General features: G+C 32.5%; 1 protein-coding gene across 1 annotated transcript in view; it reads left to right on the top strand.

Moving 5' to 3' along the window:
• The window catches only part of LOC108770567 (neurotrimin), an 86,260-nt gene that overhangs the window by 21,244 nt on the left and 37,197 nt on the right, over positions 1 to 27,819 (top strand). The window contains exon 2 of the mRNA XM_018522209.1: positions 14,822 to 14,919. Within this exon, the coding sequence (XP_018377711.1) occupies positions 14,822 to 14,919 (98 nt within the window). The remainder of the gene's footprint in view (positions 1 to 14,821; positions 14,920 to 27,819) is intronic.

Here is a 27,819-nt window from a genome sequence, read left to right as displayed (position 1 = left end):
AAAGCGCATTGCATGCACTCCGTTAATTCATTTCGCCAACAATTAAGTCTCGTATCGTGATGGGTCAATTCTGAAAGCATCCTTATCCTGATTGCACTTGCCAATCGTAATTGCAAGAGATCCGTGTAAAAGGCACTATCAAATTATTTTTCTAAAAAGTGTTCAATGACACTCTCTATTTTATACGTATAAACATCGCGTCGATGTTACTTCAAACTTTAAATTGCTAAATCGTGAATAATATAATAATATAAATACAATTTCGGTACCTACTTCTGATGTTATTATAATATTCGCTGCACACATTCTCACTTCTGCTATGAATTTGCAAAATACTAATAATTTAAATAAGATTAATATAAATATTTAATAATATACTTTATATAATACAGAATTTATAATTTATAACAACCATTAAAGTGTATAAATAATTCGACGAGGCCGGCGACACATTTACCGGGTATCGCAAATCGTGTCAAATTTCCTTCTTTTTTATTTTTGATCCCATTCGTTCAGGTTCATATCATATTTTTTTGTTGAATGTTATTTTCATGTAACGCTGTATTGATTTTATAAAATGGTCTCTTTATAAGATTAAAGTCATTGAATACTGGCGCGGATGCAACGCTATAAACACTTCCATTTACATTGAATAGTTTAATAATAAAGCTGAATTATACATTTTTAATTATCCAATGTCGGAATTAAATTAATATTATAATGAAGTTTAACATTACTATAAGATATATTTCTGAGAAATTTTTCTTTTTAATCGTATCAATGTGTTTTAGATTATATTAAAAGAAATAGCATGAATTATTGTATTTTTTTCAGTGTTTTATATTTCAAATATTATTTGATTAAATTTTACGATTTTATAAATTAAATACACAATTTATAATGCATAAACTTTTATCTGACACAATGCCAATATATATTCAAGATGGAGATTTCATTAATTAGGAATTAGGAAAATAATAAAAAAATCACTGCAATTTAATTGCCTTTAACAAGTGATTATTTTTCTCGCAATACTGTATCTACTAATATTATATTATACATTTTTGATAAGATTAATGAAGTTTCCAAGACTTCTTCTGAATAATATGGTAAGGTAAAAATTAATTATTGAAAGAGTACATTAGTAGATGAATGTACTCTTTTGTGCAGAATCATCAGACTAGGTGGAATCACTAAGTCTGATAATTTTGCTGAGATAGTACTTTCTTTACTTAATCTGTAAGGTATGAGGTAACGAAAACTTTAGCGTACTAAAATTAACAGAATGTGGAAGACTTGTTCAAGCAACTTACGCATGATCCACGTTATCTATTTCTTTTATTCTAAATATAATCTATGACGTATAACCACAGATTGTCGAATATATAAATTAAAAAAATAAAAATATATTTTTATTAATAAAAACGCATTTTCTTCATGGTGTTCTTTGCACGTAAAAAGAAAAACGATCTACTTACTTAACCGTCAGAGAGTTTTCAGTGCAAGGTATTAGAACTATCCGTCGGAAGTAAATTGGCACTGAGGTAAAAGATGCTCAATTCACAAACTCGTCTAACTCCGTGATATCGCTATTGCACGTAACCGGTAGTCTTCGATCGTTTCGATCTTGGTAAGCCACCGATCGATGAATCGTCTATCATGGCCGCGATGGCGACCACGTTACGTGGTGTGGTGGTCTTCGTGTGTCTGTTCGAGAATAGGGAAACCACGACTGCTGCAGATAGGTGCTGGCGAAAGACCGCGATAACGCTTATCTGCTTCCTGGATTTATTGCTAGCGCAACGAAAACGCACCCGCCAGCCGCGCTTCCCTGCCCATTCCGATGCTAATTAGCGTATTCTTGGAGTGTTATAGATTATGGTTACGACGTCTATCAGCGCTACGGAGAACAATGCCGAACGAAGTGACGACGTTGACATACTTTTGACGTCGGTGGACGCGACACGCTATGTTACTGCCTCTGTGTTTACTCGTTCCACTAGCACCTTTTGCGGTATTGGGCGAAAAAAAGTGGTTTTCTTTTAAAACAAAATAATTTAGTACCTACAAACGTTTATTGAACGGTGGATTATAGCGTTTTATTCTAAACGTATTTTATTATTAAAACTGTAGTGCCAGCAAAACAAATTTGGTTGATCACTGCTGGTTAATTTATGATATCAAAACAAGCAATGATTCTTTTTATAGGAATCGCTTATTGATTTTTACGGTAATTAGTCTCAATATTTCAGAAGTATGAAAGAAGAAATAAAAACAGAAACGTAGCCAAAATCGATGTTCACAAAGTGGGTCAATACTATCTGTAGCTTAGCTCATAATTTTATTTATAAATATCAACGTGACGTTGTTTTGGCTGACCTACCAAATAGGTATACATTGCATTTCGTTTTACATATAGTGTGTAATAGAATAAACCAAGAATGCATATTGTATATCATGTTATTACGTGTCGAGTCCTTTAATTGGAATCATGTATATGTACATATAAAGTAGGTGATAGAATTATACAAGTAAATGCTCGTGTATAATTAATATAATAGTATTTGTGAATAAATTTGTTGAGAGAGAGAGAGAGAGAGAGAGAGAAGAGTAAATTCAACTATGATAACTAAAGATACCAGCATAATATATATTGTTATGCAGATATCTTTAATTATTTAATAATATAGCCATATGGATAATATGACCATTAATATGAAAAAAATTAATTTAATTACAGATAAAACAAGTAATAACTCTCGAGAATGTCAAATGTAAAAACAAAGAAGAGCTAATGAGAGTTTATTCGCGGTACTTTGTGCAAGAATAAAGATCGTTTATTACCAATTCGAATGAATATAATTAATTACGCATAGACGTTTTAGCTTACCTTCGAGCCATCATCAGTATGTTTAAACATTTATTATAATTCTCTATATCTTTCATGGCGAGACAGAAAAGTGACGACTTAATCTCTTTATTCTATTAGTATAAGGCTGGCAAGTCCTGTGGCAACGAATAACAGATGAAAATCCGCATGGCCATAAAAGTTGTAACATCAAAAATTAATTAAAATTAACAAAGATCCGCAGATTGTCCATAGTGTGCGAAACGAATTTGCGACAAACGTTCCGATTCTTACAACGGTTAACAATCGAGTGAGAATTAATTTAATTAATTAAACATATAAATTGCAACTTTATGTATATTATCAATTACAAATCATCAAAATCAGTGAATAATCTATATCAAAACTGTTGGCCTTGACGCTGACAAAATCATCAAAATCATCTTGTCTACGGTCAAGTGCCGTACGTCTTCTTAAAGTTCTACCCTGACTACTAGCAGCAAATAGAACGTCGTCGGACCCGTTTATCAGCACCGCCATGTTCAGCCAACGACCGCCAACGATTCAAACTATTCGCGTTGCCAAGTTTATTACACGATTCTGTGGGTAACAACGTTGCGAATAGCTGGCAGCATAATCAGGTATGAGTTTCGCGCGCCGATTACGCAGTGGATCCGAAGCGGCTAAACTCGATTAAGCAGACGACAGCTCAGGTTCTAGTTGGGATTAGGATCAAAGCCCAGGGTTTATGGGACGCGAGATGTCTGGTTTAATACCTTGAGGTTCTCGGCGTGCGTTCTATCCACTCTCACTCTCTCCCGCAGCCGTCTCTCCGATCCGTATTTCGATCATTCGCATTACAATCTCTCGGACCGACGACCTTATCAAAGTCGGAGAATTCGTGCATGGATTCGTTAATTCTCCCTCACCTCCATGCACACGCGTCTACTAGGTAATTAATCTGATTTCCGTATACACGATACACACGCTGCCGTTGCGAATCGCTGTCATCGCGCGAGCACACACATTTCCAGTTTATGCCGTCGTGTCGGGTAATACGCGATCAGCTTTCCTCACGCCGTTTCATCCATTTGTGGCGAACCAATACCGTGATGAAACCGCTTCGTGACTTCCTGCTATATTTGCGGTCGCATTATATCGGAAATCTTTCATATATTTTTTTATCTACCTAAACAGACATTTCATTTGGGTGTGCAATGCCAAGATACATAAATTATTCGCCGCTAATTACCAGGAGAAATTATCAAACGTCACTTCATAATCTTGTGTCTCGTGAAGGAGCGTCGCTCGAAGAGGTAGATAATACAATCACGAAGCCTTATGAATCCTTGTCAGATTTTATAGTGATACGTTGCACTATTAATTATATCATTAACTGGATATACATTGTACTCTATTTTTTTCTTACTAAAATTAAAAAACAGATTCGATCGATTCAAGACGGAGAAATAAAAATAAAAATAGATCTTCGATGATATAATCTGATTAATAAAAACTAATCATATTCTTTATCTTTAGTAACTTAATTATCACGTAGAACAAAGTTTACGATCAACTCAGGATGGAAGAAATAATGGTATAAATAGATCTTAGAAAATGTAATCTTATTAATAAAACCTGATTACTTTCTTTATCTTTTAGAGGTTAAATTTTTATAATTATCACGTAAAAAAAACACTAAACTTACAATTCGATCGTTTCAAATTTATTTTTCCCGATTTTAATTTTAAAAGAGAATTGAGTTGAATTTTAAAGAAATAGTTTTATATACATACTTCAAGAGAAAAAGAACTAAGCAGCACGTTCGAAATATTTTTAAATATTAACGTTTATGAACATCTGTCGATTTGTTTTTTGAACTCTAATAATCGATAGAGATAAAAACGAAGATAAAGTTGGTATCGTATCATCGCAATCGTTAATGTGATGGAGCACCTCATAAAATATTGAAGCATCAATAGAATTTATCGGCGAAGAAAGTAAATGATTTATTTTCGCGTGACGATAACTTCGGGAATCCACGGCTGGTCGAAACTACTGTGATTGCAAGGATAATAGGAAGCATTGTAGGATGACACGCAAGAGTGGAGACAATCTTGCGTACATACGATATTCCCAAGAACCGTTAACCGTTTAGTATGTCTTGCTATACGCAGCGAATAAATTTTCGGCATGTCTTTGTTCCTCTTCAACTTTTCTACCGGTAGCGACGCGAGAATCTCGCACTTGAAAATAATTAAACCGTGGAACGTGCTTTGGTGTGAACACTGAGGGAATGCCCATTGTTATTCCAAGAAGGAGCCCGATGCTTCCTCCGTTATCGAGGAATTAGAAGGTAACACGAGGAATTAAATAAGGATGTGAGAGAAAGGAGTAATAAAATCATTATAAAGAAGTGACGTACGAATGAAGATGAGAGCTATCGGGGATTGCAGTGAATAGCCAATTGCTTTAATGAGAGCGAATCGAGGTGAAGGGATCGTTGACTTTAACAAGTGGAGATCTAGACATATTTAACTTCATTAAAGAAATCGTTGGAACATTTACGTTTTACGATTTGGATAATCCAATGAGAAAGGTGTGATTATAATTTACGCGAAATGTAAGTGATAATATTTTCTGCATTTTGCATCTATTAAGGTTTTTTGTTAGTCTAACACTTTTTAATGTTTTACTTATGTCACGTCCTGGAATAAAGAAATACGTTTTTCAAATTAAATATTTAAATTAATTAATATTTTATATTTTAATTATATTATATGACAAGATAAAAGGAATTTATATGAAAGAATAAAAGAATACACAATATTCTTTTATTTATTATACATTCTGGAAATTTTTGTAAATTTTTTAATTTAAAGTTTTTAAATTTTTATATTTAATTAAATTTAATTTATTATAATAACAATTTTAAATCTTTTTGTTTTGCAATACGTATACTTATTATATTTTCATTATAATATATCAAAAAATAAACCATTTTATTAATCGCGGTATAAACTAACAAATATTGGCTGTAATATTGGTTGCAATTGATTCTCTCTCATATCTTGATCAGTACGATCTGTACAACAATTTCGTGTAACATACAATATCGCGCAATATCCATATAACCGCCATGCGATCAAATTTCATTCGCAATTTTCGTGTTGGTACATATATTTTTGAGATATTTTCCACGATGTTGCGAGATGAGCAGTATACTCCATGCAAGCGAGTATGCGACTACTTCATCTTCTCTCCTAGTGCTTCTCGGAGACGCGGTTTTACCGCAGAGTGAAAGAATCACGCCGACTGAGATTGTTTTTCAATTTGAGAGATACGATTTATATAACAGTTCGTGATCGCGGTGAGTGTGTAAACCTCCATAGAATCCCAATAGCCCGAGGAGCAAACAGCAAAGTGAAGTATCTATGCTTGTTCCCTGAGCGATCGTCGAAATCGTAACAATATTATCGATATTAAATAATTTTTATATCCACACCGATAAACGGGACCTTCTCCAAAATCCCCGACGGAGATCACTCTTGGACTACTGTAAATTTTTGTCAAACGGATCATCGTTGTCCTTAAAAGTTGTGTGCTAAAATTGTAGAAATGTCCACAGAAACGCTTTGGGCTGAACGTTTTGAAAAAACTTTAACGTTTAAATTGTAGAATCTAATTTTGAAATACAATTCTACTTTCACGATTTTCTTATTTTTTAAGCAAACTGTTATTGCATCGCTTTCTACATTTTTCAAATATCCGTTATGCTATTTATCATCGTCGCAAAGTTTAATAGCGTATCGTAATAAAGCTACTTCGTGCCAGCGGAATTTACGTCATAGTAAATAAATATTGTAGTATCATTTAACATCCAAGAAAATACTTGGTTAACTCCAATTTCGTTATTCATGAGATATATCCGATATATTCATCGTTGCTCATTACTATTACAACAATCGTTCAGCGTCGAGAATTATTTTCTTTGACGCTAAACTATTGCCAATTGCTACAGTGCAAATTACAGATTATTTAAATATACATATTTAAACAACTACATACATATTTAAACAATTAAACGATATTTGTGTATATGGAGTTAAATTGTATTGATATAAGTTATATATATATATATGTATAAAATACAGTTGGTCTCTTCATACTTTTTTTATTATATTTTCGACACTGAAACTATTCTTTTTAGGAAAAGTTTTGCATAAAAGAAGATATATATATATATATTTTTTTTTTAATTTAAAACGTGCTAGTAACTTGCAGACAAATAATTATATTTAATTTATAAAAAATGCTTTAAATCAATGGTCATTTGGTCAAAGTATTCTTGTTCCTTCTGCATTTTCAACTAAAACTGCATATTTTATTCGGTGTTTATACTCATATATAAGTGTATTAATTTTTTTAGGTAATAAATAATCCAAGTGGCTAAATAAACAACTTTAATTTTAAATTAATCAATTGAAGAAAGATAGAGATAGAAATAGAGAGAGAGAGAGAGAGAGAGAGAGAGCCAGAAATGGAGGAAAAGGTTTAGAAAAAGTTAAACATAAAAAATTGATGGAGATCGATATTTTAGTTTCTAAATTACATAAATTATTTTCGTATATCATAATGTAAATAATTTGAAATTATTAAGACGGAAAAAGTTGATGATAGTCATGTTTCAGTCTATTATTAGCATTTAGCGTCAAATGTACATGCATGAATTACACACGCGTGCACGCGTGCATGTACATGCACACGCACACATAACTCAGTACAACAGCCAGCCAAGATCTGTAACATATAATTGGACGAGAACGACGAAATGTACTTTACGTGCAAATGTTAATGGCATTACTATTAGCGATGTGTACACAATGACCACAATCTATGCGTTGCTTCGTACTGCTGGTCGGTCAAATTTACTCCAATGAAATATGAATACTTTTATCACAATAAAATAGAAATTTCCATCGCACTCATATGAATACTGTTACAGACGCGACACCGTAATTTAATGATAAAATGTTTTCATCATATTTAATTGTTTTATAAAATGTAAAACCAGAGTAATGTCCGCATTTAGAAAATGGTTTTTGCAATGAAATAAAGTGGCGTATAAAATATTTTATACAATCTGACGTTTGATTTTTAAGAAGGTTTAATTTCTTATCTAGTTTAACGTAGAAATGAATATCACTTGATATTATTATTAAGTATCCTTCGAATAGCCAAGACAGTTGAATTTCTTCCATAACTGTTGCCCTAGTTTCTTACGAGCTTCATTTTAGATCTGTTAACTCCGTTTTAAATTTAATTAATTTAGAATTCATACATATATGTATTCTGATTCTGTAAGTTATATATAATATACGGCATATAAAATTATTAAAAGAATTATATTTCAATTTAATTTGATATTCTATTACAAATAATTGATTAAGTTATTTTACAGACTATCATGTATCTATATATTTCTGAAAGCTGAAATGGAAATTTTAGAAATGACTTTAAAATGACTCGCAAAAATTTATTTATATAGAAGTTTATATAATTTTACTATTTTAATTAATTTGTCTAATGAGATGAACATGTCAACTTTAATAAAAGTTTAATTGTTAAATTTATGAAGACAAATATATGAGGATAGATGTTTGATACAAAATGATCTCACTTTAATCTCAAAGAGGGATGTTGCAATGTAGCAGAGTTGCAAAAGTTTTGAAATTTTTCTGTTGTATTTGAAATAAGTTTCCGTATCAAATTCGCGCAAAGTTGAAGCATTCCAATTTTTCAATTTTTATTACCTGTCCATTCTCTTGTTTCTTGTACAGTAGAAATGAAGTAGCATAAAATTAATCAGCTTCCGGCGCTTATGCCTGTCTAGCTACTAATAAGCAGAGTTCACTGAAGTCCTATATACATCAGGAGGCACGGCAGTGTCTTCGGTGTAAAATTAACGATTTATGTATAGGTATATATGTTCGTGTGAGATTCATGCTTACAGTACACGTGCAATTACACGTACATACAAATCGATCAAATTGATTGATTCATAATTCAATAAACGTTTATCTACGTAGAATAAAAAGACGGCCTTAATCCCGTTCGCGCGACGTAGAGAGGAAAGTCCATATTACATTCTCGAAATACACGGAATCTGGTATTCTTTTTACGGTAGGATGAAGGAATGATAGATAGTATCGCGAAATTTCCAGTTACCAGATACGTGCAAGTTTGTCTCATACGTGTGCCGCTCTGGCTCGTACCTACGCCGACGCGCAGGATTGATGAGCTCCGTGGTTGGATATTGTGCCCGAAATAAGAGATACCGAAAGCTGTCACTCGGCTTGGGTGAAGTCGCGTATACGCGTTGTGCTCTTGCTTGCCTGTCTGCTTGCTTACTTCTTCGATTAGAGACCACCGACGTTTGCATTGTTCATGAGTATAATTCTGGAAACGGTTTGGTTGTGCGCTTTAGGTGTGACCGTTTCACGGGTCATCGCGACGTATATTGATCCTTCGATCTCGGATAGGATCGTTACGTTTATTTTCAGGAGGAACCCTGATGCCTCTATCAATGGTAATACGCGAACGTGCGAGGATTTGGAACTCGTTTTATCCACTATCGTTTTCTCGCTGTACCTGTTCTCTTCTGTACGTTCCTCTGTTTATCTCTCTTGCCCTTTTCGCGCGTTCGAATCACCCCATCTGGATTTACATAGATCCCGGGTCGGACTGAAGATTACACGTCCAAATACGTCGGACTTTGCAGGTCTGCGTATGAGGGCAAACCAAAAATTCACATGCTCTCAAATATATAGTTTTCGAGTGTAACGCGCGACTTAAGTAGAATATTGTAACAGTATACCTACATGAATTATTAAAGAATTAAAAATAGGAAAAGGAGGAAAAGAACTCGCAACTAATTTTAAATATGTGACTTGATCTTTAAAAAAAACGGTAAAAATCGGTAAATGAAAGAATCATGGAATGAATTTTCATATTGGAGTCAAAATCGATATATTAGACAAATCTAATTTTATATATTTCTCATAAAATTTGACTATCGTATTGTCCTCCTTCTTTTAATATACTGTCCTTTATTCGATTTCTATTCCAGATATAAATAAAATTCCAGATACAAACTACAATTTATTAACAACTGCAACATTTTTAATGTTAGACAGTATACATTTTGATAAATATTATTGTTTTGGAAATCTTTAAAAAGAAATTTCTATCGATTTACATGAATTTTTTCAGGATGCAAAATGCAAAAGAAAGCATTTGTTATTGTTTGTAAGCAACGTTATTTTGTTGTACAAAGTTGAATGCAGTCATCGTTACGTTCAAATAAGAAATTTAAGTTCAATTAAAATTGCTCAATTAAAATTGTATATCTAAATAATATACATATTAAGCTGTACATTGCATATTTTAAGTAATTTTGTCGACTTATAATATATTTTGTATCTATTTGTTACCAGTATAATTATAGCTTCGATTACCGAGATATTATTGATTCATAACATCTTTGCGTGCTGATCTTTATTTTCCATTTACTCGGTAACCAGAAATCAGATTAGATTGCTGTTTAAGGGAGGGAGTGTGCTCATTATTTTTCATTTTAGTTCTTCGTGAATCGGGTTATATTAACACATGATTTATAACTTCAATTTAATCTTTAGCGGTTTGCGATGCACTTGAAGGATTACTTTATGAAATACGACACTTAGTTAAACACTTTTACAAAAAATGAAGTATTGTAATTATATTTAAATAATATTAAACATATTTTAATTTCTTTTATACATTTCATAAAGTTGTTGTAAAATAACCGTCAATTGACTTAATTAATGCATAAATTAACTCTTCAATTTATAATATGTCAATATATCGCCGAGATGTATTTAATTAATAACTATTATAAAAGGATATTGCTTATATTGTGTTTTAGTAATCGCAAAACTTGTGTATTAAACATTAACTAGATAAATCTTAAACGACATATAGGCAAACATATATTATTTATATATAATATATATATATATATATATGTGTATAATACATATATTCCAGTAAGCAAGACATTTTTAGCAACAACGTTAACAACATTGTAACTGAGTAAATAACATGTATTATTTTCAATTAAATATTACTTTAGTAAAATATTTATTTAATTATCACGTATTAATCGTTAAAAACAAGATAAGGCTAATTAATATATAATTAATTTATTGACTTTAATATATAAATAAGATGTAAAAAATTTAAAAGCAAAAGTTTCATTTGCGTTAATCATATTTTTACTGCACAAAAAATTGACTTCAATCTAATTAAATGAGGAACATCCTACTTTGATTTCAAATTTATTGAGAATTCTGCAATTACTTACAGATCTGTGACTTTCATCATTTCCTGATAATTACATTCATGAAATAATTTAGTTATAAGTGTTATCACATAACTAAAAAGTTCATTCAAATTTCAAGCGGATTATAAATATATTATTTATTAATGAAGGATATATATATAAATGAGAATTGAGCATACAAAAGAAACTAGAACTTCGTGTTACGATTTCGTGATTACATTAAAAAAAATTATAATCGATTTTTAACGTAAGTAATATAGTACTTTATTAGTTTAATCTGTATCTGTAACGACAATAAATAAACATTTAATTGTCGTTGAGTTGTTGAATATTTGAAATATTAGATAAAATACAGAAGTTACTTTTATATATAAATTATTTCTGTTTAGATTATTTTATCCACAGATCCCTTAAATAAGTTTACCAAACATTTTTTTAATCGTATCTATTTATCAAATCTACTTTTCTTTTATCTACTTTTTCAACATTTTAAATTTCTACTTTTCGATAAGTAACGATTTTTAATTCACAATAAATCTATAAATACATACTTTATATCATCATGCAAAATAACTTATTTACGAATAGGTTAGCTAAATTTATTTGAACTGTATAGAATAGATCATATTTTATAGAAAGAAATTTATAGTAACAGAGATTGTCACTTCAAAATACCTAGATTCATTTTAATAACGTTGAAATTTGTTTCTCTTATTGTTAGTATAAAAGAGATTTTTTATTATTTGCACGATTTTTTATTAATAGCACGACTACATGAATTAAATTCTTGCTGTTGTTTTCAATTCTTTTAAGAGCTCTTACGAATATATTAGACTCAACATTCGAGTTTAAAAATCCTGATTCAATAATTTCTTTTATTATATATTCATTAATATTTGACACATTTTCATAAATTTCAATAAAATTTATGAAAATGTATCAAATATTAATGAATATGTAATCTTTTTACATGCAAAAAAATAAATCTGTTTCTATGAAGAAGTAAAAAAAATCTTTAAAGTAAAGATCGAGTCTCATATTCATCAGTTTCATATAAACATCGTGAATTATATACATATTATTTTTTTAGTTTCACAAACTTAATGATAATAAAACATTATTTATTAGTCATTAAATCAATTTAAATTTGTCATATTATTATTTTGTTGACAAAAATAAACGATTATGAGATAAAAAAGAAGACTGTCACTTAAATTTTTCGACTATAAATGAAGCTATTAGTATTCACATTATAATGTGATTTATTCTACGAGAATTTATTTACTACAATAACAATTATATTTTATCTGTTAAACAAGCGAGATTAAGATACTGTTTTACATAGTATTCCTAAATGAGCAGCGGTGACGGGCGATGCATGAGGGCACTCATTGCACCGACGTACGCAATGTACCTCATCTTGTAAACGACCGCTTGTCGTGGATCATGAATCAGTTCGCAATAATTAGGCAGATCTCATTCATCTCTCTTCGACGAATATATATATATGTGTGTATATGTGTATATATATATATATATACATACATATACCTTGTACGATGAAACTTATACCAAGCTTAATGAAGCTTAAACCATGAATATGCTCTCGCAAATGGACTACGGTGTAATTACTGTAGCTTATTATCGAGGTAGCTTATTATCGATAAAGGATGTAGTCATACTATGACTAGGTACAGCAATTAGCGAAGAGAATTTTTTAAGAGAAACACCAACATGCATTTAAAAATCGAACGATATTGTATTTTTGATTATGTGTCGACCATTTCAATGCATCTGCTATTTCAAATCCGAATATTTCATTTTCAAGTTGCAACGGTGTAGTTATTCGGTGGTATATTTTTGAGATTATTAAATTTGCATAGAGCAGCAGAAAAATAGGATTTCAAATTGCGGTAGCGCCAATATGACACTGCGAACGTGTAAGAAAAAAAAAGATATAATCGGATTACTTTAAAAGCCGCTGTTCGGAAATATAAGAGAACGTAATGAATAATATAAGAAAGTAGTATGAAAGAGAGTATGATAAAGGAAGGAAAAATAAGAGCATGAGAGATTTGTGAACGACTGGATGTGGTGTAAATTATTAACAATTCATTTACTACGACTCTCTCTCTGGATTTCGAGCTGTTTTCCGAAAATCCGATAGAAACAAGTATTTGGTACGAAATTGAATATGCAAATGTCGCATGGGACAACATCGATTCTGTTCAGGTGAGAGAAATACTTGAGTACACATTAAATTCCGGACTATAACAGTGTGATGATGCACGTACCATGCTATAAACTGTTGCTAACTTATTTCGTATCATCACGCGTAGTTTCGTAAGTATACTACCTCGTCTCGAAAATTTTCTTTGAAGTAGTAATTGGCTTGCTTATTAATGGCCTCTTAGAAGTTTCTAAGCTTGATGAGCGGGCCGTCTATAAAGCTGAGCTTAATGAAAGAAATTTTGTTATATATTGTGCAAACAATCTTGTCACTCTTACAATAACGTTTACTTCATTACTGTAATAAATTTTACCGCAAAATATTTTATTTAAAAGCCGATATAACAAAGCCAGTAAAAATCACTATATAGATCTATTACATAATCCTTGTTATACGCGTTATTATAAAATATTATTATATTACTGAAATTACTTTCCGTCGGAATATAAAGAGGGATGAATTCATTCATTCTTTTGCATTTTGAATTTTCGGAACTGTTACTTAGAAATAACTGATTGAATCTTTCCAGCGCGCTGACTTCCAATAAGAATTACTTGATAAACGTTTAGTTCACGGAAAAAAAAGATTAGTTGCAACAGCAAAAATTTGCGTGTGGTAGTTAAATTCCAGTCGTAACGTATGGATACCTAACGTCGTATCTACGAGGTCTAATTTCCATTAGCTGTGAGGCCTAAATATTATCATTGTAACAGACAAGCATTTTGCTATTATGTCGATCTATTGATCATTGCAAACGTTTTCTGTGTAGCAGATAATTTGGTGGCAAATACAGTTTCAGCAAACCATATTTAGCTGTGGTAAAGACAATTTTCTTTTACATATCTGATAATTATGACAATTAACTTCATGCTGCTAAATAAATTGATCTGTAACAGACATGCATACTTTGCTATCACGTCCTTATATTAGCTACAGCAGCAAATCCTTTTGTATTAGCAAATTTCATAGCTATAGTAGCTAATGCAATTTCAGCTAATCCGAATTAGCTGTAGCTAGCAACATTTTTTTTCCGTGTTGCATTCCAAATTTCATTGCGGCGCAACGATATGGCAGCATTCAATAATTTCAAATGACCTTTCTTTTTAAAAATCGAAAATACACAAGAACATTGTGGAATTGTAAAGTGCCAGGCTTAGTCCTTGCTTGACCCGCTTACGTTAACTCGCGCTATTCACTGCCGAGTTTCTCGAGTACTTTGCAAACTTTGGCGCGTACGTAAGGTGGGCTATAAGTATAAGTACTAGTAAGTAAGTAAGTAAGAGTATGTATACCGCCGTTTATACGTAGAGCGTTCGCGCGATAGCGTGTTACTTAAGTCGGGGACGTTCACGTGTTACAGATTTACCCAGGTTTGGCAAACCGTTGAACAATCTCACAGTCTCGGTGGGTCGCGAAGCCATTTTCACCTGCATCGTCGAGGATCTCGGACCATACAAGGTGAGACACAACATCATAGTCCCGGCCATCCTATTTTCCACGCGCGGTTGCAGCCATACATTCCGCCGCCGTGCTGCTGTTGCAATTCCACGCCACGTTACGCGCACTGATGTCTCCCTGTATGATTGGGACTGATTTTGATAAGTGACATTAGACCGTGCAAATTTCATTATACACCCGTGACAAATTATAAAACAGTATTATCTGCTAATAGAAACAATCCGTTTTTTTATTCAAAAATATAATAAGATCGTTAAAAACTTTTATCATGTTAATTTTATAATAAACTCTATCACGAATTCATGTTAACTTTTTATTTCAAGTTTTTATTGATTTTACTTTTACAAAAAGGGAGATAATTTATAAATTCATTTCCAATATATTTTATGCAATTCGTGATTAATGTGAATTTAATACGAGCGGTTTATATTTTCCTATTTTTGGCCGACTTTGATATGTAAATACAAGATGAAAATCAGATAGTTTCTAGCGAGAGTTTCCAGTAAGTTCATTATGCAAATACAGATCTTTATCTCTAAATTACGAAATCACGTCGGTTACTCTTACGCCAACACATAGATACATACTGTAATTTGCGATTTAGAAAATTGGTACTAAGACGCTTTGAGCGGCGCGGCGCGACGTCATTACTGAACTACGTCGGCAAAGTTCTACAGGGATGGAGAAGTTAACGAACAGGACAAATAAATTCAAAGCGAAGGATTGGAGCACGAGGATCACAGTGCGTATCTGGGCAACTCCATTTAAGTAGAAATAAAATCCCGCGGGGTGTGAGTTCAGCAGTTTGTTAAGGAGCTCCTCTCTCTCTCTCTCTCTCTCTCTCTCTCTCTCTCTCTCTCTCTCTCTCTCTCTCCCCTCCCGTGGCCTTCTGGTCGATTCGTTTTCCTGTCGTTTGTCTGTCTCTCCTCTCTCGTTTTCTACTTATTTCCCATCTCTCCTCTCAGCGAGAGATCGAGCGTTTCTCGTGGAAATACTCTTTTCGATTCTCTTTTGCTCTTTCACCAGGTCGCGCTCAAACCACGCATGGAGAAGTTATAGTTTTATAGATAGCGCCTACCTCGCGCGACTGTGGAAATGTTTTTGCGATAAAAATGCACAAAATTGTTTTATGGCATCGCAGCATCGCAGGACTACGTGTGTGCGTATAAATGCGTGTATATATGTGTATGTGGGCGTTCGTTTGCGCACGTTCGAACGGAATCGATGCATTATCCTTACGCGGTTGGTCAACGACACCTCTGCGGAAATGAAAACGGCGAGTCACGTTGGCCGCCGTGATACTCGCGAAAAGCGTTCAGTAAAAATAATAAAAAGCGCGTGCCACTTTGCTCGGACGGGACACAAAGGGGCGCGCTTTCGATAATCGATGCCGACGACGGTCGCCACGGAATTAACGCTTTTTAGCGTAACTCGTTTTAGCACATGGCAGTCGCATACGGCGCGGCTATAACCGATATCGCGTGATTGCTTTTTTGTGCCGATGGTATCACAATCCTTTCGCATCGCTAATAATAAGTTATTAATTTCCTCTGATAGGACACGCGATTAAGTGGAGCGCGCACTCGTAGCATTATCGTTTCAACAAAGAGAAAGAGAAAGAGCGAGAGAGAGAGGAAGAGAAACATAAATACATATCTTCAAATAGTAAAGACACGAAGAGAGCGTACGTTAATGCAACGACGTTGCTGACATCGAGTAGTTTATTTATATTTCAAATTGTAACATGAGTAATGGTGAGTTTTATGTATAGTGACTCCTGAGAGAAGGAAGAAACACCTCAGATATATTCTCTGGTGCTTTGAAATAATAAAGCGTCTTATTACGACTCGCAAGGTGTTAGAACTTGCGCCGTGTTATGTAGTATATGATGGCACGAATTCTGTTAATTAGTAACAAACATGCCATTTATACGTTATGTCTTATATCTTTTGACGTTATTGTCGTTCTCCAGTTACTGTTATTTATGCACTAACTTATGCACGTTCCCAATATCAGCTAATGAATAAATTTGAAAAATTAAAGTTTGGATAATATTTTATTTCTGAAATATAAGACAAAAAAGAATATAAAGAAAAAATGTAAATAATTAAAATATTTTACAAATATTAACATTACGTTATATTTATTGATACGTTAAATTAATGTATTAAATAAATTGTTGAAATATAAAAAATTTTCCAATTGTTAACAACATAAATAAGTATTTCTAGAGAATAATTGGAAAATAAATATTTTAATTTAAAAATTGTATCAAAATTTGTTTTAGAAACAATGGAGTTTGCAAATAAAGTTTGCAAAGTAAAAGTAAAATCTTGACGTGAATGTACTATATAAATATATCGCCTAGTTGATTATAATTAAAAAATTGTTGCAAACTTTTTATTCAAACTCGATGTTTCAGAATTAATCATGCACACAGCTCGTTAGTGATCCATTATAATAAATTTTGCTAGAACTTATTATGCAGCCTATGTGACACAAGTTACTGCGTATGCTAATTTTTACTTTTTATTTAAACAGTATTAATCTGTACAAAATTTTTAGACATAAAAAATCTCAATTAATATATCGAATATTCAGAAAAATATATCTAGTGCTTAAAAAAATACTTTTAAACAAATTTTTATTAAAGAAAAATTATATAAATTTTATGAAAGGTGTCCTGATACGATATCTTGCAATCGGTTACGTATACATATTTTTATAATTTTCTTATAATTTATTTATAAATTATAATCTTATTATAATTTTGAAATATTAAGAAATTAGAAAATTTATTGTTTATTAATAAATGTATTTAAAATTAAGAGTTAACAAAATAAACTTAGCTGTCTTTTTTCCGTAAGAAATAATAATATATTTTTTCCAAAATCTTATCGCAAAATAGAGCTTCAATGTGCTTCCAGCTATAATATTTTCATTTCTACCGCGCCTTATGAAGTGCGGAAATAAGCGTGCTTCAGGAATAAAACGATTTATGTATTATCCCAACTCTCCGGCAAATTTTAAAATTTTATTAAAGAGCCGAAATTACTTCCTGTGGAAGTGGGAACAGTAAGGAAAGGAGGCACCCCAGAAAAGTATTTTTACGGTCCTAAACCTAATTGAAGCAGAGTCCTTAAAACTCGTTGGATTTCGTGGAGATTAGCGCTCGGAAATTTTTCTTCTTTTAAATAATCATGATTTCAGCACTATGTTAACGTGAACTTTTGTATTCCGTATATATATGTAAAAAAATTGTAGATACGTAATATATTTGTATTTAATATATGTGTGCGATGTAATATTGGAAATGGCATTTGAACTGAACAATTGTATTTAAAATACGAAAATTAGTGACTTATTTGCATCCTGAATAGATTTTTAAACATTTTCAACTTCTAAAAATTATGTTCGGTTGATATTAATAAAAAAAAATGTTAAAGTATTATGTCGAGGCAATTTGTGTATTTCGCAATTTTCTATAATTGCTTCGTTGCATAACTTTTACCTCAACTTTTGTTTGTATCTATTGGCAAAACGTCTATGTTATATTGTGAATGTTTGCAACTGCCCCATCAGATTACGAGTTTGATCTCGCAAGAGCCAACCGAGGCTGCCAAATGGTTATACACCATCATGTGCCATCTATTGCTACACTGCGAACAAATCTCATTTTCCGGACAAAATTTTATTTCCTTCGGAATTGGATGTTGGAAATAAGCATAATTTTCTGTGGTTCTTACGTCACAGATACAATTACATATTTATAATAACTAATGTAATAAAATATTCGATAAAAAAAAAATCTTTCAAAATTTGATACTTTGATAAAAAATATATAATATCCTCAGTTTCCGCTTTTCCTTACAATAGAACATTAAACTTGGCGCGACCTTATACGGGCTGTTTCGCGCGTCAAGTAATGCAACGTTTATGACTAATATTCTCTAGAGGAAGCAAACTCTCGAAATCATTACGGCCCGTTACAAAGGTATTATGTACTTCCTTGCTGTAGCAATCGGCAAATTGCGCATCCATAAGAGCTATCATGCTAACGCGGAATATTCCACAATCCCTTGACGATCCTTGATTACCCTGTAGTCCTTACCGACAAGACGCACGATTTCCTGTATATACCTATCTAACGTCGGCTTTAATGTGACGGATTTTGGATCAAGGTGCTTAACATTTAGAGAATATTGACGTCTCTCTCACGGTCAATAGTTGGAAAGAGAAAGCCGACGCTGATGCGAACACGGGAGAGAGGAACCATGTTCATACCCGCCTCTGTGATTGTTCGTGCAAACAAACCGCAGTATTAATTATTCGCGATACCGGCGGTTGCATTGAACGGGGCAGCCTAGGCCGGATATCCTACGAAGAAGCCGATGTTGCAGGAGTTATGTTCTTGTCGACGATAATTTCTGAATCCCGAGGGAGGATACGACGCTACACTAGTCGGTTGTGATTTCCCCTCGAGAGTAACGCATCAATGGTCAGGGTCGCCACTTTTATTTCGATCCTTTCATCTCTTGCCAACTCTATTTTCTCCGATACACGTGTACAAACAACTTGAATGAACTTTCACCTCGTCCGTTCATTCTTCACACTTCGTGTTTGCACCTCTTTCGATGACTCGGTGTAGTCATTGTGTGCTTTTTTTGCGATAAGTTTTTGCGACACTGAGTGAATAAATTTACAGTAAATTTATTTGCGCGAGTTAGAAGTCTTATATGGCGAATAGCTGGCGTGATAGTCCAATGACGAGTTAATCCCACGCGAGCAGAATAAGCGAGAATGACCGATACGGAATTCTAGTTAGATTTAATTACCTCCCTCTTACCTGCTATTTTCCTTTGCTTCTCAAGCTTACCGCATCACACAACGATTCCGCATTCCTTCAGTTTGATACTCTCTGCTGCACGAAGGCGGGCCACTAATATTAATATCGCGAGAGCACTAATTGTTTCAGCCAAATACGTGAAATTCGCGGAGTGAGATTCTGAGGATGCTCTTTGCGTTACATGCACGTTGTGTGTTACGGCATCGATCGAGGAAACCATTATATTTGGACTGGATTATAAGTGGGCGAGATCGGAAACGCGTTTCCTTCCGCTTACGGATACCGGTCTGAGATGCAAATTTGAATTTGCCCTTAGATTCAGGAGCATTGTTGGTGCGCTACTATCGCGATGCTTGGAATACTCGCTACAAGAATACGCTACATAAAAGTGTAATAAAGTCGACGCGCCCGTAATACGCGCTTAATCGAGCTAGCATACCAAAATATATAATGTCCGTTAGCATAATACTGTTAAATTGGATGTTAAATATTGAGATATGGAATTTACGTTATTACTAATATTTTCTTTATAATACTGGCAATGAAAAGTGGAAGTTGCATTTTACTGCACTCCTAAATGTTTGGAAATGACTTATATTTTTGTTTAATATACAACATTTTCTCTTTTTTTTTTATTATTAATTTTAAATTTTGGACTTAGCAAAAGATTAGAAAAAAATCACAAAGTTTAGGTAGGACACATAGCGTCTGGTTATTTTAGCGCAAAATATGAATACTTATTTTATAGAACTAGATTAAAAGCTAGCAACAAAATAATTCCATTATTTGTCGTGACATCGTTGGAAAACTGTCGCAGATTCTTGCCATAGATTATGAGAGGGAAACGTATATAGCTAATATTCTGCAGAATGCATTTTGAAAGTCTCACTTATCTCTGCAATAGTCGTGCACGAAATCGAAAAAGACGGCGGCACTTTCTTCTTGGCTCTCGCCAACAGATGTTGTGTGTATGTATAGGTGTGTGCGATGCCACTTGTAAAGTTCAAATCTCGTGTATAGCTGCTTGAAAGAGATCGTACTTTTATACGATCGGTCATCTGAAGTAACTGTTTCAAGTATTGTACGGTATAACTACGATACGATATAGGTTTTGTTTCTTATGTTCTTTTTTATCTTCACGCAATCTTATATAATAATAACGTCTACACGTTTTTGAGCTATTCGGTATTTGTTTGAAAGAAGATAGATAAATTACACACAGTGCATTATTATTAAATTATAATATAATAAAACAATATTATTAACAGATAAATAAATATTAAACGATATTCTTTTACTTTTTATTCTAGATATTAAATAAATGTTAAATAATACTCTTTATATTTTAGATATTATAAACAACTACGTCACTTTTCTATATTTTTTCGCCAATTTAACACTGGTCGGACATTTTTACGTTATATTACGTTATATTTGTTTTCTTTCTCGGGAATCGCTTCATCGATTTCTTTTTCTTCAAGATTTGTCGTCCTGCCGCCACCTTACATCAATCTATTTGTATTCACAGGCTTTTTCTGCCTGTTTTGAAAACAACTTTTTATTGTTTCATGTTATTACAAATTTTGATGTGGCCGAGAATAACAGAAAGAATCCTTATCACAAATGAATGAGAAAATATGGAATTTGTTAAAATATAGATATGATTAATTCGAAAGAGAGTTTACGCTGGTATACAAAAAATGTCTTGGAGATGTTAAAATATTAAATTATCAAACAAAAATATACTCCACGAAATAGGTTTTCAGGTCTCCCGATCCATTTCTAGGTCTCGGTAAGTTTTTCGGTACCTCTTGAGAGCTTCGGGTTACACGAGAAAGATTTCTGATACTTCAGTCAAACGAAGCGGACACTAGCAATCCTCTGCTAATGGACTCATGCATCGTTGAACATGCTCGACAAGATTGGCTGTACTTGATGCAATCGTATTTATTACGACGGAATGATATTATCGATGCGAAATATTTGAAGAAACTCGCGTTATATCAATTTGTCCTCTTTTTCATCTTTCCCTCCCTGTTCCTCTACCCTACTCCCATCTCCCACGAGTGCATGTGATAGGATACGCGCTTCAATTTCATTCGGTATTGCTGGGCTCTCTCTCACGTGCATTACGATGCAGCAGTCGTTGCAACAGCAGCAACGGCAACTGCAGCTTGTAATCTAGGAGCGGAGAACCGTGAGAATCGAAGGGTGAAGATGAAGCGCGGAAGTAGTCAAGGAAAGTGGGGTATCGTTTCCTCAACGCATATCTATATAGGTACACAGGAGTTTCTGCACACGCGCCTGCACACGTGCAAAGCAGTCGCTGTTTGTACGAAAACAGCTGGCTCCGGAAGGAAGCTTACCCCATTTCCGACCTTTCATCCCGCTTACTGTTTTTCCCTGCCTCTCTTACTCTCTCCTAGCCATGCTAGAAATCTCCGTGCCACTCTTGTCCCCAAATACGCTTCAATTTGAAGCAACTACGCTGTCGTAAAACCACGTGCTCGCAGCTATCGCCAGGAGTTAATTGAACTTTATCACGTCAAACGATTCGACTCAACGAAATTACTTCACAGTTGTTTAGTTTCGGATCGCGTGGATGAACGGTGGAATCGATTGAATGTGGTCTACTATCAATAGACCAGTTATATTCATCCGCGACGGATGCAGCTTTCTGCCATTTTATTGCACGACCGGTGAGAGTTTTTTTAAAGATAGTAAAAAAATTTTGTCTTGTACAATGTTGGACTCAATAGAGATAAAAAAAATATCGCAATTATCTTTTGTTATTTTCTAGTTTCTTAATCATTGTACCGATATATTAACTTGTATTATAAGAATACCGAATTATTAATTGTTATTATTGAGAAATTAAAAAATTTATAATACCTATAATTTATATTTATATTTAAAAACAACATAAACGAGAGACAGTATAATCAACATCTATCTCTTCCTAAAAGTGAATCAGTGTATTATCAAAAAACAAAAAATATTTACTAATAATTATTACATCAGTTATAAGTATAGTACTGATTAGTATTTTTAGAAAGTTCTCTATTTCGAGAATCAATAATTTTTAATTCTCGTGTAAAAGCGCATTGTAATAGTTCTAAAAAAAATTATAGACTTGTTTCTCTCGTTATCATAAAATTACACATAGCTATTCTAAATATAATAGGTTTACTTCTGAACTATTTGCACAATGACATTACAAAATCTAAGAATGGTCAATACTTTATTAGCTTACTTTTATTTTGAACTTCTCACAATATAATAATCAGATAGATAAAATAGAAATCCCATAAATTATAAGCGGCAGCTTTTCTATTTATACATTAAAATGCCAATAGCGTCAAACACAATTTTTTCAAGGAATCTTTATTGTACCTTTTTTTTCTAACAAGCTGCTTGTATTTTAACTAATATTCTTATACATATAATAGTATGTATTAAAATACATAAAATATAAAATTAGTCGAACAATATAATCCTGATTATTAACTACGAATAAAATTGCCGAGACCATCAACTCAACAGTGACATTTCATCATGATTCCATTCTCTTAAAATATTCTCTCTAAATCTGAATCAGTGGACAGTCACTAATTACCCTGTGGCATATTTGACACTGATAATAATCAGTGAAATTCAACTAAAAAAGAAACAATGTTTAACCATTATATAACTAAAATACTGATAACTACATGTGAATTTCAATGTTTTAATACCATATTCATTGAATTTAAGCACTAAAACAAGGTTAGTTAGATCACATAATAAAAATTGGCTAGGTTAAGGATCTCACATTTGATTCACTGATTGCCAGTAACATACTTGGCACTGATATTAGTGATTATCCACTGATTCAGATTTAGAGAGTTTATATTAGAAGGATATTACGCTATGTAAGGGTAGTCGAAAAATATGTGCGAGCGTAAGTAATAATCCACTTCAAGTCACATTAAATTTCTTCTAAAAATGTATTATAGTTTTATTTAGAATAAAATAATTCGATGGAGTACTGAACATGTTTTAAACACATATAATAAAATATGAACATTAATGAAATAAACAGATTAATAATGTAAGCCTTGCGTATATTTCTCGGTAATAATCCGGTATCATAAATTTTATATACTTTCTTGTATCTTCTGATACTTAAAAAGGAATTAGCTATGGAGACAGTTGGTATTATTACAATTTCCGATAATTATTTTGCCGAGGCTAAAAAGATTAGGAAAGATTCGCGTGAGGAATAAATCTCTAGACAGAAAGGGTGCGTGCGTGTAATGTTTCTCTAGTCGAGCTACGCAGCAGGAGTAATGAGCGATCAAGAAACTGCAAGATAAATATCTATGAAGAATATTGGGCAATGGATACATGGTTGGTGGGATAAAGAATAATCGTCTAGTCGTTATTACTTCGTTGCGATAAAAAAAAATAAAGAAAGAAAACCAGTTATAGATCATAAGCTTCACACGCTGTTCGTACACTATTACATGCACATAATGAACGAAGTTAAGGGCCGAATAAGAATCAAAATAACGTATATTCAGCTGTCGTAACAAATTGTAGTCGAAATAAGTGTAAATGAGACAGAAGCATAAATTTCAGTTAACTCGTAATGAATTTTCCGGTAAGAACAGGCATTTAGAACATATTCAGGAAGACGGAGGTTCATTAGCTCGCTATTTAAAATTTGCCTGTGTATAAGTAAGGAAACTCAGTAGAGAGAGAATAAATTACTCTGTCAGATTGGTTCATTCTATACGTCATAATCGCTTGATTAATGATTCCGCCATTAACTATACCGCGTCGCATACGTATAAAATATGGTTATCGGTCGGCGAAATAAACGGCATCACCATGAGCAAATTGTAATATCATCCGCAGGTCACCGCGCTAAGCTTCCACATTAAGAAACTTCATAATTTTTCTGACGTTCCCCAAATGAATGCATTCTCCGACTTCGTCATAAGGAGGATTAACGGTACCGTTTGGAATTGCAGCTCACATTAATTTATCGTCACTCTGAAGACCGTATATATACTAGAAAAATCGATAAAGCTCGAAATGATGGAAATTGCACCATTTGTTGAAGCATTTGTAGAAGTATACTATACTCTGTCAGTTGTCATTATCATTAGTGCTTTTCGACAAGAAAAATCAAGCTTATTATAAAAGTCTAGCTTATTATTTAAATTTGCATTTTAATATTAAATATTATTTCAAATGTAGGAGAAATTTATGCATATATTCTTCATAAAATATTTTTTTTAAATCGTAAATCGTATTCAGAACACGCTTATGTCAATAAATGCACTTTTATCTCTGAAATTTTATGATATATAGTATATACTCGTACGTAACGTAAACAATATGCTAAATAAGAGGTAACATCGTTATAAACGCGTTCTGAATACAGATCATCATGTCTTAGAAAATTTAGTGTGCTAATTGACATTATCTACTTATATATAATAAAATGTACTTATTTGTTACAATTAATTAAACTTTATATTGAAATTAAACGATTTTAATTTTAGAAAATAAGAAATATTTTAATTTGACCATAATTTTATTACGATCAATTTCAATTATGGTAATTATGTCCAGAGAGAGAGAGAGAGAGAGGTTACAAAAAATAATCTTTTGTAATATAAATTTTAATAATATAATATAATTTTATAATATAATATAAGTTTTATATTTTAAAATATTTTAAAATGTTTTAAAATATATTATATTATACGTATGGATTTAATTGAACTTTTTTACATCATAATTTGATCGTTTCTTTTATTGAATATAGCGCCTACAAAAAGCTTAATGAAAATTCTTTTTCATTTGCTTCATCATAATGATCCATATGTTAATGCGCGAGCCACCGGTTGCCTCTCGTCCCATGAGAGAGCAAATATCTAAAACTCTTCTACCGTTTATTTTCTGTCTCCTTTTGGATGCAAGTGCGTCATGCCGGCGGCATACCTTCGCTAAAAGACGTATGCAACCGCGCCTGAAAATAAACCCAAGCTGAAGCGTAGTGAACTCGAAAAATGCGAAACGACATTGGCTGGGATGGCGCGGTAGGGACTTTGAGACGAAGGTATGACATTTTCGTAAGCTTCTCGTCGCACGGCGCGTCGGAGTCGCGGGTGACATTTTGTGGGTGAAATGGCAAGACAACGAGCCAGCGAGTAAAGTAAAATGTCATTGTCGCGACTTGTCACACGCTCATTGAGATCCCACCGAAAAGCGAGCGAACGATAAAATGAAAGTTCGCTAGGAACACGAAACGCGAAGAACGCAACTAAAACATTAAGTAGAGTTTCGATAATTATCCAGCGACGGTCTAATGAATTATTGAACATTGCTATTATAAGCGGTAGTTCTGGGAACGACCGAATACGGATTTCAAATGGAAATATAATAAAGATAATTACGAATAATCAGTACGATTTGCCGCCAAATACGTTTTAATGCAATTTACACAGTAAAAGACATTGTGTATTTGTGTTGGGAACGGTTCATTTACGTTGTTGTTAATAGTTTGTGTTGGACTTTTTAACCTAATGTGATTACGTTATTTAAAAATTTTGTGTTAAATTGATATTCAACATTTCTTATTATCAAAAAGACATAATTTATGAGTAAGTGAACAAATAATATAAAAATAGAATGTTTTAAAACGTAAATTGTAAGATGAATAAATAAAATTTGAGAATATATAAAATATTAATTTAACATCATAAATGTTAATTTTAGTAAAAAATATGCCTCAACTGTTTGTTTACAAACTGTGTTGAGATTACCTTTTTGTATTTATTCTCTACTCTTACGTATATAATATTTTGTGTAACCTTCTAACATATTCATCTTGTATTAAATTAACCCAAAAAGTTTCAGTTGACTATTTCGGATGTGCGATTTATGTTAAATTTGACACATTTTTTTCTAACAGGGCACTTTGACGACCTATTTGAATTAAAAAAGAAAGATAAAAGAATTTTAATTAGTTCTAAAAATAAAAAAATTCTATTATGTATAGACAAGTGCATTATTGCTGACTCACTTTCGCATTATTAGTCATACTCAGAGTCATACAAATGTAAATCACGTATTAAGAATTTTTGTTTTGTCATCTCGATCATTAAATCTTACAGCTTAGCCCAAAATTGCGTTTAAAAAAATTTTAGAAATAAAATTCGCTTTTATTTTATTCTTTATAATTTTTCTCTTTTTCTCTCTTTTTCTTTCTTTTTTTTATTATAATATTTAAAACAATTTTTATCAAAAGTTTGCAAAGTTAGATGAATTAAGTTAGCACTGAAATTATCTTTGAAAGTACACAATTAACAAATATTAAATGATACAATGGACACTTGTAATAACAAACGTAGGAAAAGTATAAATACTAATGCAATGTAAACGCTTTTATCAAGAATTATCTGTCTATATTAATTTTGTTGCTCGTCGAAACAAGCAAAAAACGTAACATACAATTCTTATCTGGATAAATTTGATTACATTCCATAAAATCATAAACCTAATTTTTTAATGAATATGAAATAAGCCAACGGCGAATATACTAGCTATTAACCACGCTAGCAGTAATTGCCGTCTCCTTGTGAAATTTTTGCGCGTCAGCTTCGCGTTTCAACTCGTCTACGCGAGAGACAAATTAAGAGAGCACCAAATGGTCCACTAGAGCGCGGTGCTAGTTTTTTCTACTCATACATCATTAAACTAGAATAGCGCCAAAGGAACATCGTGTACGGTATGCGCTCGTTTCAAAGAAAACATGCTGATTTACATATGCGTATATTTCATTAGCTTTCGTGGTTCCCATAAAGGGAAATTTATATGCTACCTTATTCATAATTCGTAAATACATATTAAATAATTTTTATTACTTATATATTTTTATTTCTACTCGCGGAATGATAACTCCTTATATAACTGACATTATAATCTTTATGAGTTTTATATTCATGTTAAATCTTTTTCAAGTAATCTCATGTACCACTTTCATGCTACTTCACTTTAAA

Source organism: Trachymyrmex cornetzi, unplaced genomic scaffold (assembly GCF_001594075.2).
Source record: "Trachymyrmex cornetzi isolate Tcor2-1 unplaced genomic scaffold, Tcor1.1 scaffold129, whole genome shotgun sequence".
In the NCBI taxonomy this organism is placed as follows: Eukaryota; Metazoa; Arthropoda; class Insecta; order Hymenoptera; family Formicidae; genus Trachymyrmex; species Trachymyrmex cornetzi.
Note: the sequence above shows the minus strand (reverse complement) of the source record. Positions and strands in the feature narration are given on the sequence as shown.